At 48.7% G+C, this 14,255-nt stretch overlaps 1 protein-coding gene across 1 annotated transcript in view; it reads right to left on the minus strand.

Moving 5' to 3' along the window:
• The window catches only part of MDGA1 (MAM domain containing glycosylphosphatidylinositol anchor 1), a gene marked incomplete at its 5' end in the record, with an annotated part of 132,499 nt that overhangs the window by 14,771 nt on the left and 103,473 nt on the right, over nt 1-14,255 (minus strand). The window contains 4 exons of the mRNA XM_082755484.1: nt 2,548-2,682; nt 3,845-3,997; nt 10,899-10,922; nt 12,011-12,188. Of these exons, the coding sequence (XP_082611610.1) occupies nt 2,548-2,682; nt 3,845-3,997; nt 10,899-10,922; nt 12,011-12,188 (490 nt within the window). The remainder of the gene's footprint in view (nt 1-2,547; nt 2,683-3,844; nt 3,998-10,898; nt 10,923-12,010; nt 12,189-14,255) is intronic.

The raw sequence follows: 14,255 nt of genomic DNA on the forward strand, positions 1-14,255 counted from the left end.
TCAGGAGAAATCTGATAAACTATGGTGGGCTCAGCAGGGCTGGAATCTGGCTTGGTAGGGCTGGGCTGACACTAGGTGACAGGGGTGAGGGATGGGTCTGCAGGCACTGGGGACAGGTGGCTATATGGGAAGTGATATGGACGTGGCCCAGGGCTGTGGCCACCCCATCTTTACCTTCATATCGACACTTACGTGATACAGGTAGGAGGCCAGGGTCTGCCTCTTCATTTGGTAGGAGTCCTAGCAAGGGGGGCTGTATCTGAGGGTGACTCTCCTCTTCTCCAGCCAGGGGCTAAAGAGGAAGGTGGCAACAAGCTGAAGAAGCTTGCTTTGCCCTCAGGCAGGCTGCCACTTCCACAGGGGGATCTCAGAGGACTTCAGCCACCAAGGGCATCAAAATTGGTACCATCCAAACAAGCTAAAGGTTTCTAGCTGGAATTCACAACCTTCACACAAGCAAAACAAGCCAGGGAGTATCCAACATGCATTAGAAAGGCAGACTGAGCCATTAGACCTACTGTTGGAACAGAGAGCATCCCAAATGAGGGTTCATTCATGTGTGGATACAAAGGACTGAATTTCAAATTATGGATGGATATATTGTGGGTTTCCTAGACCAAAGCACATCTTCTGTAGCCCAAGAGAAAAGAGCTTTTCCTCATTTTTTTCTCTTTCATTCTGACTCTATCTAATCAGTCTAATTTTTAAATAATTTATTTGCTCTCAGCTCAGCAGCACCCACCCTGGAAAATCATCGCATAGTATTAAAACAGTCTATTTACTTCAGACAAATTTAACAGCCCCTTTGTGCATCCAGGGGGAAATAGGAAACAGGCAGGGACAATAAGGGAAAAATCAATTGATGTAGAAGGCACCTGAAGCCGGGAAATACAAATAGCACTTGGCGGCTTCCCGAGGTCTTTGGCTTAACCGTATATTTTGCTCTGGGCAATTTGTGGATGAAGCAAATGAGTGAAGAGTTTAAAATGTTAAAAGCCAAAAATCAGTCATGAATTGATTCCATAGCATGCCCAGTCCACACTGTCTCTGGACAAACCACGTGAATGCTGTCAAGTGAAACTCTCTTCCAATACAGACCAAAGCTAAGGGGCTTTTTCTTTCACAATGAAATGAACTTGAAAACAGAATATACAGCTGTATTCCTAAAGGAAACAAAGCAAGAGGAGGTCTTCTCCCTCCACACCTTTTTTCCTTGTCAGTCTCCCATTTCTCCCCATCGGTCTGTGCCACCTGTGATTGCAGTCACAGAAACCTGAATCCCTTACAAAAATGCCAGGAGAAAACAGGTGGGCATTAGGCAGCAAAGCCAACTGACCACAAAGGAAAATGGTAGAGAAAAGGGAATTTGCCAGCCAGCGTTAGCAGCTGGACTCTGTCAGCTAAGCAAGCCCAGGAAAACCTGCTGTCAACCTGTACCAACAGCCTGAGTAACCTGCCAGCATGAAGGCAGCACAGAGCAGCCCATCTGCAGGAGAAATACAGGTATGTGGAAACACCTCTGACCTGGCAGAAAACACCTCTGACTGCAGAAAGCAAACACGGGTCCTCTTAGCAAAGACAGAGATGGAGACCTGCTCAGTGAACCGCAATCCATCCCTTACCGCTGGCACCCTCGGGGTCAGGGTTTCAGCCTAGCCCCCACTGAGACAAGAAGATTTTACAGCTTAAACTCTCTGCTCAGCCACACATGCACAGGGACGTGATGGCCGGACTCGGGAGTGTGCTCCCTCCCAATGCCATCCACGGTGCTGAGGCAGAGAGCTGTTAATTAACCCCGTTTATTGAAGGGCGGACACATTCCTGCCTGGGCCCTGATTTTTCAGTCAGGCTCCAGTCCAGCAGGTGATTAATAACCCAGCGTGCTGTGGGAAGAGTGCATCTATTATTCAAATTAATGAAATTATAATCAAGAGGTGACGAATTAGCAATTGCTCCTTGACTGGATATGGAAACTCATTAGTGTGCCAGGCACTTCTGTGGCGCTCGCTGCGCTTGTAGGCTTACGGTTGGAGAGGAAGGAGCCAGGCAGAGCAGGGAGCCCCTGGGCACAGCTTTGCCCTGGCATGCACATCCTGACCATTCCAAAATAGCTGTGGCCACCACAGAGCCCTCCAGTCCCATAGAGTGCCTCCACCTCCATCTCCTCTCTGACACCCCACTGTCTAGAGCAAGGTGGCTGTGGCCGTGTGAGGGAGAAGCACATGAAAGCAGCTGCAATGCTCTTTTTTTTTGTGGAGGGTAGGGGGGGGCCTGTGCCAGAGAAGGCATGAACCAGAGGGGAAGGCGTGATGGCTGACTTCAGGAAACCGTCCCGAGGACAGGCTGCAGCAGCCACACAATCCTAGCACTGCTAAGCTGTGGGTAAGGGATAACCATCTGAAGACCATCCCGCTGCTTTGAGCACTGGAGCGAGACTCCCACCCACCCAAATCGCTGGCTGCAATCGTGGCTGGTGGAGCTGAGGCTGGAGGTCTTCCCTGACACCCTGATCCAGGCTGGGGCTACCCGTCCCCAGACGGTACTCACCGATGTGCTTGCCGTACATGTGGTAGTAGAAGGAGACACAGTAGTACTTGGCCGTAATGTTGTAGAGAGGGCTGATCAGCCGGGCTTTGTCTCCTGTCACCCGGGGCCGAGATGCCTCGATGAACATGTAATAACCTATACAAGGAGAGGGAAAGGTGGGGAAAGGCAGCACACACGGCATCTCCTGCCCTGCAAGTGGGGGGATGCTGGAGGCTGGGACCATTCAGTTGTGATCCCAGCCAGCAATATTCCTAGAATATCTGCAGGTGTTCTCCCTGATGGGATTGGCAGAACCCATGTTAATGCATGCAGCTGATGAGTCCCCGAACATGCATGCACACCTCTGTCTGGGGGCAAAATGAACCCTGCTCCTGCAGCACAAGGAGCCCCAGAGCTGGCTGGCAAGAAGGAAAGCAGAAAGGGGATGGTGAAACCAACCCAGTCTAATTTCTCGGCCTCAAGCAGAAGGAGAGAGCATTCAATACATTTGGCCTAAACAACATTGTTATCTAAAGAGAACAATACCAAAGTAGTTGCTAACAACCCAGGGCGGAATAGATTAGCTACTTGATTTGTTGGCATCATTTTCAATGCTGGATCAGGCTGGCATACTGAACGCTAACAGGAAAAGCCATTTTCTTAGCTGGCCACTGGATGTTTCCCTTTTATTATTTTTTTTTTCTGAGTTCAGAGAGTTGTGCTTGCATACAAATGTACTTTCCTTATTACAGAAAGGGAAAAGTAATACTCAGCTAAATCCGGAGTGTGTACCCCATGCGCAGCTCGTGTGAGCAGTACGTAACACCATTCTCCTCCAGCCAGGGGTGAGGCACCTGGTGAGTGTCACCTCCCCCAGCCTCATTCCCCGTGCTGCTGTTTAATACCGAGGAGATCTGGTTGCCCCACTGAAGCCTTCTTTGAGGAAACAGCTGTCTAAAACCAGCAGGGTGATTTCTAGGTGTTAGAAACGTTCTCCTAGTTGTTTATCCTTTTTTGACTTCAAAACAAGCATCAGACGGGACAAGGACATTAGGCAGTAGGCAATTAGCTGGTAACAAGAACTAATGCTCACACTATTCCCTTAAACAAAGTCGTGGGCGTTTTAATTGTGTGTTTAGTGCCAATCAGTAACATGCAAATTAACCGCCTGCTCCCTGCACCCTGTGCGGAGGAGAAGTGTGTGTGCGGAAAGCAGATCAGCGCTCCGCTGGCTCCCAGAGTCTCAGGACTCCCGACGAGCAGTGGTGTGTGCCTCACCTCCAGGGCCGAGCCAGAAGAAACCCAGAAGTGTGCCTACCCTCCGGCGTACCGCTGATGTCCGTGGGGGGCCCTGTGTTGACGGTGCGCTTGGGGTTCTGGGTCAGGGCGTTCTGCCGCGTCCAGTCGAAGTTGTCCATCTTGTCCTGCACGAAGCCACAGATCTTCTCGTCCTCGAAGCGGCAGGTGTTATCTGCAGGGAGGACAGGAGATGGTCAGCTGCAGCTTCTCAAACCTCCTCGCCGAGGCTGCCTGGCTGCTTGAGGAGGGCACATGCTGCTGCTGCAGCACCGCTGCGGCTCTGTGTGGAGCAGAGGACAGATGGGCAGCCCCCGGCCCCAGGAGGAGGCTGGAAAGGAAAATTTCTGTGATTAGTGTGATTATGGAAGGGTTAATCCAGGCTGATGGATGCAATGATCTGGCAAAATAGAGTACGGCTAAGAGGACTAAAGAGAAAGAGAGGTTCTGCTGGGAGGTCTCAGGGAGCAGACGTAGAGGAGGGCAAAAATGTAAAGAGGAGCACAGAAGGCAAACAGGCCACAAGGGCTTTTAAACCAGAACAACTTGATGGTAGAATAATTTCCCCAGGAGAGAGGAGAAAGTGCGAGACGATGACCCCCACTTTGGTCTATGTATTAAACTAAACTATGGCACACATGAAAAAATCAGCTGTGGAGAAGAGGTCAGCTCAGCGCTACAAATGTGTCATTTAGCTACAGCACATTCAATTTATACCAGCTAAGAGACACATTTGCTATTGCACCTTATGCTGGTTTACCTAACAAAGTAAGCTATGCAGGCAAAGGGTTTTTATGTAGGATCAAACACCCATGCAAAAGGGCTTCCTTCTACTGCTACCACAAGACGGTCACACCTTATGGCAATATTATAAGGCAGGTGAAAAACCTGGGACATAGGCATGACCCAATATAGACTTAAAAAGAACAGTGTGAATTGGGCTTGACCAGACTGAAGATGGTCTTTTGTCTGCCCTTTGTGGTGAAAAGGTACTTCCTGAGCCACAAAACCAAAGGCAAAGGACAAGCCTTGCACTGCTAATATGGTTGGAGAAGGATAGGGAAAACAGGCAGAAAAGAAAGAAAATAAGTCCAAGTTCGGTTATGAAAATTGTTCTGTGTTTTTGAAAGATCCATGGGCAGAAATCAGAACTGGGGAATGAGCTGAGAGTGGGATCTCAGAGCTTGTAAGTGGTGCAGACACAGCAAGCACAGATCTCTATCTTCTGCCTTTATGTTAGAGCCAAGAGTTTGTGCTATGAAACTGGAAGATAAGGTAACTAAAATCCATGAAAGAACACGCAGAAATGAAAAACGTTCTTTCTGAGGACTTCAGATTTGTTAGAAACCTCATCCATGGCATGATGATGTGTGATTCAACTCTTTGGGGTTTACCCTCATCCTGTTCCTGCTGTCATGGCCAGATGAAGAGAAGCCTGAATACCTGCCTGGGCTCCTGCATTCCTCCATCCTCAGGTGTTGTTTGCTCTTGTTCCTGAGCAGGACACCTCAGGCTTTCTGTCTGAGCATGGGTGGCTCTAGCAGGACGTGTAGGACAGAGCAGGGTCAGCAACCTATGTGCTGGGTGCCAATGATGGGATGGGGAAGGGAAGTTTCCTCCAAGACCAGGGTGAAAAGCTTGAGACATGGTATGTTGTGTTGGTGGAGCTTCTCATACCTACCATGCACCCCCAAAACTGCCTTCTTGTACCAGAGAGAAGAGACCAGCCATGAAATGAACAGCACCTTGACTCTGAGATGCTACACCTCCCAGCTCCTACCTCACAGCTAAAGCTCCTCTGATTTGTGAAAGAAAACAACTGTCTGCCGCACAGACATCAAAAACTTGCACGCCCCTGTGGCAGGAACCCAGGGGCTCTATGCTCTGTCCTTCTTGCCTAGCTCCCCCACCAAAGCAGTCAGAAAAGAGGAGGCAGTGTCCTCCCATGGCCCATGAAGTGGTTGGACACTGCTGCAAACCAAGGGCTTGGTTCATGGATCGGGGCAGCTGGTTTTTCTTCTAGCTCAGCAGGAAACACCGCTCCTGCGAGCTGAGCACAGCCATAGGGAGCTTGGCTGGGCTGTCCACTTAACTGCTGATTAACCCTGGCTAAGTGCTTTCCGTTCAATCTGCTCATTTCTAATTAGCATCCTAATCCAAATTAGCCGCTGCTCCACAGTGCAGTGCCGGGCGCCGGAGGCCACGTGGCGGCTGGAGCTACAGGCAGGATCGGATGGGGCAGATGCCTGCAGGGGCTGAAGCCCAGCAATAAAACAGGCCAGAGGGGCTCTATCATCCCTAGCACAAGGAGAAGGAGGGGGAAAAGGGTGAGAAAACAGCTTCTAAGGGTCCTTCCCTGGCCCTCGTGGCTGAGAGGAGGGCACCCCTGGCTGTAGCAGGAACCTCAGAGGAGGCGCTGGAGCCCACAAGCTTTCTGATGTTGCTGGCGTAGTCTAGCACCCCTGGCTTGTCTCTCTCAGACTGAAAACCAACATTTGCGTGGCTCTAGCTTATAGGATGCTGGCTGCAGTCAGAAGACAAGAGTTTTCTCTTACAATGGCATTGCTCGACACAGCAGAATCTACCTTGACTGTCCTTTCGCAATCAAAGGTTGTGGGACAGGGAGGGTTTGCACCTCTGACGCTGTCGTGCTTGTGGACCTTCAGAGGAGGAAGGTAACATCTTTCCCCAGCACAAAATTCACTTTATAGGGAATATCAGATAGAAATCAGAGCTGAAATATGTAACACAGAGGCAACTGACTGAGAGGGAGCAAACCCACAAAGAAAAAACCACAGAAACCAAAGGAGAAGGAGGCTAGGGAGAAAGCCCAAGTTCAGGTGGAGATGTGAGAGAAGGTGGTCAAAAGACTCAGCTTGGGGAGAGAGAAAAAAACAGATCTCTGCAAGACAAAAGGACAGTGTTCTTGTCTTATAAGTGCCAGATGATGGCCTGCTGTATAAGAAGTCCCACACACCCATGGGAAGAGGACTTGAAAGCTTGCAGATGGTAGGAAGAGGCTGCACTTACTGCTGCATGTGGGACACCTGCCACAGGACAAGGCATAGTGTGCTACGGACCCCTAGCTCCTTGAATGCCAAAACAGGGCCCTGACTCCATCCTCTCCTCTCGCTCAGATGCAGCAATTTCAAAAGGCAATGCTTCCAGCAGAGATCACAAAGGGGAGGAGGACCCTGGGCACCACAGCAGGATCAGGCTTACTTGCAACACCTTCTGCTGTGGGGGAGTTTAACTACAGCATGTTGCCTCTGCTTGGCTTGGGATCTCAAGGCACTTTGCAGCAACTTATGAACAAGGCTTCTCAATATCTCCACAAAGAAGCAATGCCTCTCTTTATATATCTCTTGCATTACACGTGGGGAAACAGATGCACAAAAATATAGGCAGACACATTTAAGGTCACAGCAGGCAGTTCTAAAGCTGGAAACAGAACCCAGGTGTTCTGACTCCTGGTCCTTTGGTTTAAAACAAACCACAGGAAGGCAGAAGCTCTGCTGTTTCTCCAGGCTAGAAGTGGAGATGCCCAGAATGACTTGGATATGTTCAGTGTGGTTTGGGACACCACCAGTATGTCACCTCTGGATGGTTATCAGCAATGCTGACTGGGAGAAAACTGGCAGATCCATCTGAAAAGCAAACCTTTCAATGACCCACTGTGTCTCAGAGGCCACAGCAGTGATCTAACTGCTGACCTTGTCTGTGTGAAGCAAATCTTCTTTCAGGCTCACACCATCTGCCAGGGATCCTGGCTCAGCACTGTGGAGCAAAGGAACCTTCCTGTTTAAAAATTAATCAGGGGCTTTAAATATTGAACACAGAAGTTGTTCTCTGGATTGTTAGAGGCGAGGTGGAAGTAGCAAGGGAGCTGGTTCCTCAAAGGCTGGAGTTAGTGCTGTCTTCACCAAACAGATTTCCTTGGCAGGCTTTGCAGTGGCAGCAGCTCAAAGTGCAGAGATGTTTGCTCCTGGTTACAGGCACCTCCCTGCATCCCCAAGGGAGAGACCCTCAGCCGTGGCTATTAGCATTTCTCGTTGCTTTACCTTCTTGAGAAACATAATGGAGGTTTTCATTTCAAGTCCTTAGGGAGAAGCCATTCCTGGCCCTGAAATTCTGACTGCCAGATGAATGCATACAAAAAATAATAATATGATCCTAGCTGCAAACTATGGGTGAATAGCAGATGGAAGCTCATTCGAATAAAATTGCTTTCATCATTTAGCTGTGCTCTGACGGCTGAAACTGGCTTAGAGCACAAGGGACCATGATCCGAGCCTCAGCTCTGTTACAGACCCACAGTGTGACCCACAGCCTGTCACTGGAGATCACTTTCTCAACTAGAATATGAAGACAATGCAAACTGGATTGTGACCTCAAAGTACTCTGGGATTTAAGAAGCAGCATGTAACAAAATTTTCCTTGATAAGTTTCTAAAGCATTTATAACCAGTAATGGAAGAAAGCTTCACAATACAATACTGTTTGGGTCACACTAGAACACTATGTGCTTTAATATCCCCATCTACCACGCTGGGATAATATGGCCTGTACAATCCCATTTGCCATTGTGATACAAGGAACTGGTGGCACTGCAGTGTTTGGGTTAGAACGTGAAGGCTATATCCAAATGAAATTGCAGGGTCAAAGCAAGAAGAACAGAACAGATTCTCCAGCACTGGAATTTAGACATGACATTAAAGATATTAAAGAGATATTAAAGACAAAGCCTTAGAAATATGATAACTCTAATAGAGTGTTTTTTTTTTTTTTTTTTTTTTTTTTTTAAGATAAATTCTGGTTTCTAGAACCAGATGAACTGTTTTTTAAGAGTTATTCAGTCTTACTGCTAACCTTTAAGTAAGTGAAATTTTCAATGTCTTTTGTTCACTCCCTCTGCTTTTAGATTGCTTCTGCTTTATAACCCTAGCACCTGGCTCCGTAACCATGGCACATGCATGCCTGCCCCAGTGCCATTAACATCTTATTAGGCTGGGAGAGAAAATGCATGAAGAAATAATTGTATTAAGTGACTCTCAGAGTTTGTAAATTAATCACCATTGTGCATGCCCTTGGATCAGGCTGCCAGAGGCATTAATCATCCAATCTTTGCCTTTCACTTGAGAGCTCTCAATGTTTGCTCCCAGAATTTGGCTGGGAAGCCTAGTGTGAGGATACCTTTGCAATCCCCTCCCAACGCCTTCCCCTGGGGCTGGTGGTAGGAAGGGAAGTAGGGGGAAAAAGTGGCAGTAGCAAGGCTTTCCATGATGCTGAGCTGAGAGGCTGGCAACTGGGCTGTGGCCCAGAGACAGAGCTAAGAGGCTTTGAACTCATATTTGCAATGGTAGCAGGTCTGAAAGGAAGGGGCATCTCTAAAAGCAAGTGTGCTGGCTGCAGTTTTAAGGCAGTCAATCTCAAGGTGTGAACTCAGAGGCAAGACCCTAATGACTGGCCCAGCAGTCCTAATGTTCAGCACAGGCTGGATAACATATCGAGGAAAAACCTTAAGTGCTGGGTTTACTGCATGAAAACAGAAGCGTAGATGAGTACTCCTCTGCCATACACAAATTTCACGTAACATTCTTGTCTCAGTCAAGCTGCCAAAGCAATCCCAGATGAGCAGTCTGAAGGCTCAGCTTACAAAGACCCCAAGGAGATTGACACAATTAGACCGAAGTTGCCCTGGCATTACCAGTGATACATGCAGTGTAAAAGCAAGTGGCAAAAGGCCAGATTTTGACACTTCGTCCAGTGAGCCAGGATGCTCACCTACTCCAGCAAGTGCCAAAGGACACATTCTGGAGTGGGTCCCTGGCAATACGTTCAGAGTTTCCAAGTGAGTTCCCTCTGGAGAACGTTAGAGGAGGATCAGAAAGTGGAGAAAAGCAAAGAAAAGGGAACCAGGGACTACAGCTACAAATTCCATCTGCCTCTGTGAGAAGCTCCTGCTCTCAGGTAAGGTATGATGCATCAAATCATCCTCAGAGAGTGAACAAATGCCTCATGGCTGCCTTAACAAGATAATCCTGCTCCCAATTTCCTTGTAATTACTGTCCAGTCCCACCTCCTCCTACCCACTGGTATTCTGCAGTGCAGCATAACATTTGCCTGCCTATACACAGCCTACTACCTAAGATTACTGAATGCTGTTTCAGCTTCTTTTAATTTTTACTCAGCAGCTGAAAATGGGAAAAACAACAACAACAAAAAACATTTACATGGAATGAGCTCTGTGGACCACCAGCAAGGAATCTGCCCATCTCTGCCCCAGAGTTTTGCCTGGGCTGATATCCAGCAATCAAAGCACAGGAACTTTGTTTCATCCCCTGGAGATCACTCCACCACTACTTACAGCATGCTAGAAATCCTCTTTTATGCTCAACGGAAACCATCGTGTTCTTGTTAAAGACCACCATTCGGAGATGTTGTGTATTTTGCTCTCAAAATCAATGGGAGCTCCTGGTGCTCACTAAGGATGGGCCTGCATCTAAATGTCAGGCTGCCTTGGCAGGAATGACTGGAAGGTAAATGAGCAAGTAAACAGAGATGACACTGGAGGGGAAGAAGATAGGAACCGGGCTCAAAGAGTTTGCAAGAGGAACCATATCTGAGCTGGAGACTGCTCCATAGCAGCCTGCAGAGGTGTCAAGCAGTACCCTTTCCAATCAAGAAGAACATGGGGGTTACAGACATTAAATACAGACATTTTGGAGGATGTAGAATAATCTGCTTACTGGATGCAGGTTGCTAATATTAGGGGGAAGGTGGGTTCCAATTCACAGCCTACCCAGTTACAGAGATACCAGGTGTAAATGGGAAGTATGTCTCTGGCATATGCCTTTGCAATAATTCAAGGTGCAAAAAAAAAAAAAAAAAAAAAAAAAAAAGAAAGCCATTACTTATTGGAAGCATTATTACTGTACGAAATTTCATGCTGTTTTTTTTTTTGGGGAAAAATATTTTTGCAAAGTCAGTGCTGTTTTCCAGCTTGCCTGATCTGCTGGAGCACTTGACTAACATGCATTACATTCAGAACATAAATACAAAGGTCTTGTTGCTTACCTGTTGGGTTGGGATAGCTGATTGCTGGAAAAGAAAATGGAAAAACAGCAAGTCACAACAGCTTGTACTCCCTCAAATCACAAATTACAATCAAAGCCTGAAAATAAAACAAGCACATCAAGAAAGGTCATAGATGTACAAATCTCCTAACAGCACCCCTGCAAAACAGCAGTGCTTGGTGTCTGCCTTGGCGATGGAACAAGCTGCTGGCTCACTGATCCAAGCAGCAACAAATCTGAAGAAGAAAATCCCACCTAAGTGGTGAACATGGGACTGCACAGGGGAACTGTTCTGGTATCCAAGCAGTTTCTTTCTGGAGCACCCACTGGCAGCTAAAGCTTGGTATCTGTGAGGGACATCAAAGTAGTTTGAGACACTGTGGAAGTCTGAAACAAGTATCTTAGAGATACTTGATGTGGTGTGACTCCCCAGGACAAGAGGGTTCTGTGAAATCAGGCAACCATAGCAGGAAGGGGCTCTATACTTTCTGCTAAAATACAGGTCCAGACTCCTGAGGGGAATCAAGACATCACAAGGTTATGAGAATGCGGTGAGCTGGGAGCTGTTGGGATAATGGAGAAAAAAGCATGGTCAATGTCTATCAACGTGATGATCTGCGATTCAGGGTGTTGGACAGAGCTACAGGATTACTAGTTGCTAGTTAGGAAAGGACCTTAATTCTTTCAGATCTGGAAAGAAAGAAGCCTCTTGAAATCCTCTTGCTTTTATGGGCATGTGGCTAATATGTAGCGTCCACTGGCTATCCTCTAAAATACACCACTGAGATACAGGAGACTGCAGGATGGCCTGACTGGGGATTGGGGTTTTGGTGCTCTCATGCCCACAGAGTGCAGAGCATTTGTTGGAGTCGCTGAGCAAAGAATAAGTAGAGATTGATCCTCAGAGGTCTCTATCTGGTTCTCTGCATTGATGGCAGCAGCCAAAACGTGGCCTAGTGTGGCTGCACCATGCCATCAAACCTTTATACAGCACACAGATCCACCTGAGGGTCACAGGAGACAATGTGTACACATGCCCATGTCCCTAGGCCTGACCCACCGCCAGAGGCTCGGGCCTGATCTCGTAGCCAGGGCCGAGGAGGAGACACCTACGTTCCATGTACCGGATGATGCGGGCAGCCATGTCCCCAGCCCCAAAGCTGGTGATGGGCGTCAGGCGAACTTCGTAGCTCTGAGGCACTTTCAGGTTGGGCAAGATGTGCTCCAGCAGCAGGCCCTTCTCCATCTTCTGCACAGGAATGAAGGTTTGGATGGTGCTTCTCTGAGCCAGCTGCATCGAAAGAGAACACACAGTGTCACGGCGATCTTGAAATTAAAAACCTGAGAGGTTCTATTCACCATCCAACACCTTGCTCCTTCCTTTCATATTCAGGCAAGTACGAACCCAACTCACCTGCATCAGTGCACCAAGGTCTTGCACTCGTTGCAACATGGCATTTTGCCAAGATACCCAAGTCACTGCTGCAGCATTCATTCATTTGCTGCCTGGGCCCCGTGGCATTTCATGTGGTGCCTCGCTGGGAGCTGCCTTCTGCCATGTATCCTCACCACCCTTTCATAGGATCTACCTCTAAATCCTAACCAACGCTGCCTCTGCAGACCAGAGCAAGGTGCCTAGTTCAAATCAGTGATCCTCTGCAGTCATGAACAGGCTCCCTCTTTCTCCAAAGCCCATCGAGGAAGGAGACGAGCCATGCTAGCTGAACCTTACTAGCTGAACAGTGTTTGGTGTGCTAAGGCAGCAAGGATGTTTCAAGAAAACTATGGGAAAAATATCCTTGTCAAAATCACCACGACTGAAAATGATGAATTATGTGTCAGCAACACTTCCCTGCTACAGTCATGCTTGCTTGGTGGGGGAAGGACAAGAACAAAGATTGCATTGTAAAGATACAGTTCCCTGCCTGCTGTTGTGCAGTGCCTAGATCCCTGTGGCAAGCTTTGATTCTGCTGTGTTGTTGAGGAACTGGTCCTGGTAATAAGACCTCTGGTAGGGCTTTCCATGGCCCTATGTTCACTTCCCAGTCACTCACCCTTCCACTGATGTATCCTCTAGGCTGACAGGTTTAATTGCAAAGGCATTTCTTCTGATAGCTGGGCCCAGGGATCATCAATAAGTCTGCAGTTATGGGACAGAAGCAGGGTTGCAGGGAGGAAGGTTTACAGCAAATCCATCAGTTAGGAGTGTGAGGCAAGACTATGGAGCGAGGGCATGGCAGGGGTGGAGGCCATCAGCAAGGCAGGGCAGGGGAGGGATACAGGCAGAGCACCTGGGAACAGCAAGCACGTGCAATCCCTCCTCTGCTTGCCTCCAGTCCTACCATAGGTGACGCTGAGTTCAAAATGAGAAGCAATGACTGCCTCTGAAGCGCTCACAGTGCCAGAGCCCCGTTCTTTTCCATCATGGTCAGGACCCACCACCTCACTTGAGCTGATCTACTCACTGGATGGATGGAGCTCCCAAGCGAAGGGCAGGGCTGGAACAGATCCTGCCATGGTACTGCAGGGTCCCCTGTGGTTGCCTGTGGTTCTTACAGTGAACAGCAGCTTTGTATCCGCCTTGAACAGATCAGGGTGCAAATTGCTTGAGGAACTGCTTTTGGCACTCTCCTCCCCTGGAAAAAGGGCCAGAGAACTGGGAACTGCTCCGGTGCCTTCCTCCATCACCATCCCTCCCTGGGATCAGTCCCAGTGGGCAGGAGCAGGGCAGCGCCTCAGGGAACCAAGCAAGACCTTGGCACCGGGATACTGTCAGGATCCATTCGCATCAACAACGCCCCATCTGCACGCACGCAGGCTGGGTGCTGATCCAACTGGCATGCCTACCGCCCAGCCCTTCCATCTGCCAGCCCGCAGCACTGCTGCTCTGCCAAGCGAGAGTGGAGCTGGCTCTCGGCAGCTCCGATCTCATCTGGGATCGGTAGCACCAGATCCCCAATTACCTGGGAGAAGAAGAGAGGGCACAAGCCAGAAGTAGGGGTCTGGAGCGGTATGGTATGGAGCCCTGACATGGGGCTTTGGGGGAGCAGAGCAGGACCAGGGGGCTGGCAGCAGCTCCTCCTTGCAGACTGCCTCGAGGCCTGGGCGCTGGGAAGGCAGCCAGCAAATAGGAGGGGGTCAGGAGCCATTTCCCTCGTCTAGACATAACCTTTAGAAGAGAAACAAAATGGAGAATCGAAGAGAAGCCTGAGGGTGAGGTTCAGACAGTGCAAATTCCACCTCAGCTGGGAGTTATGTGGAATTTAGGTATCTGAAGCCTCTGGGAGCAAAGTAAAATCACATACTCTCCCACATCACCTAATCCAGGACACTGAGAAATCAGCCTCCAGTCTGGACT

The sequence above is a fragment of the Aythya marila genome (assembly GCF_965140915.1).
Source record: "Aythya marila genome assembly, chromosome: 3".
NCBI classification, from domain to species: domain Eukaryota; kingdom Metazoa; phylum Chordata; class Aves; order Anseriformes; family Anatidae; genus Aythya; species Aythya marila.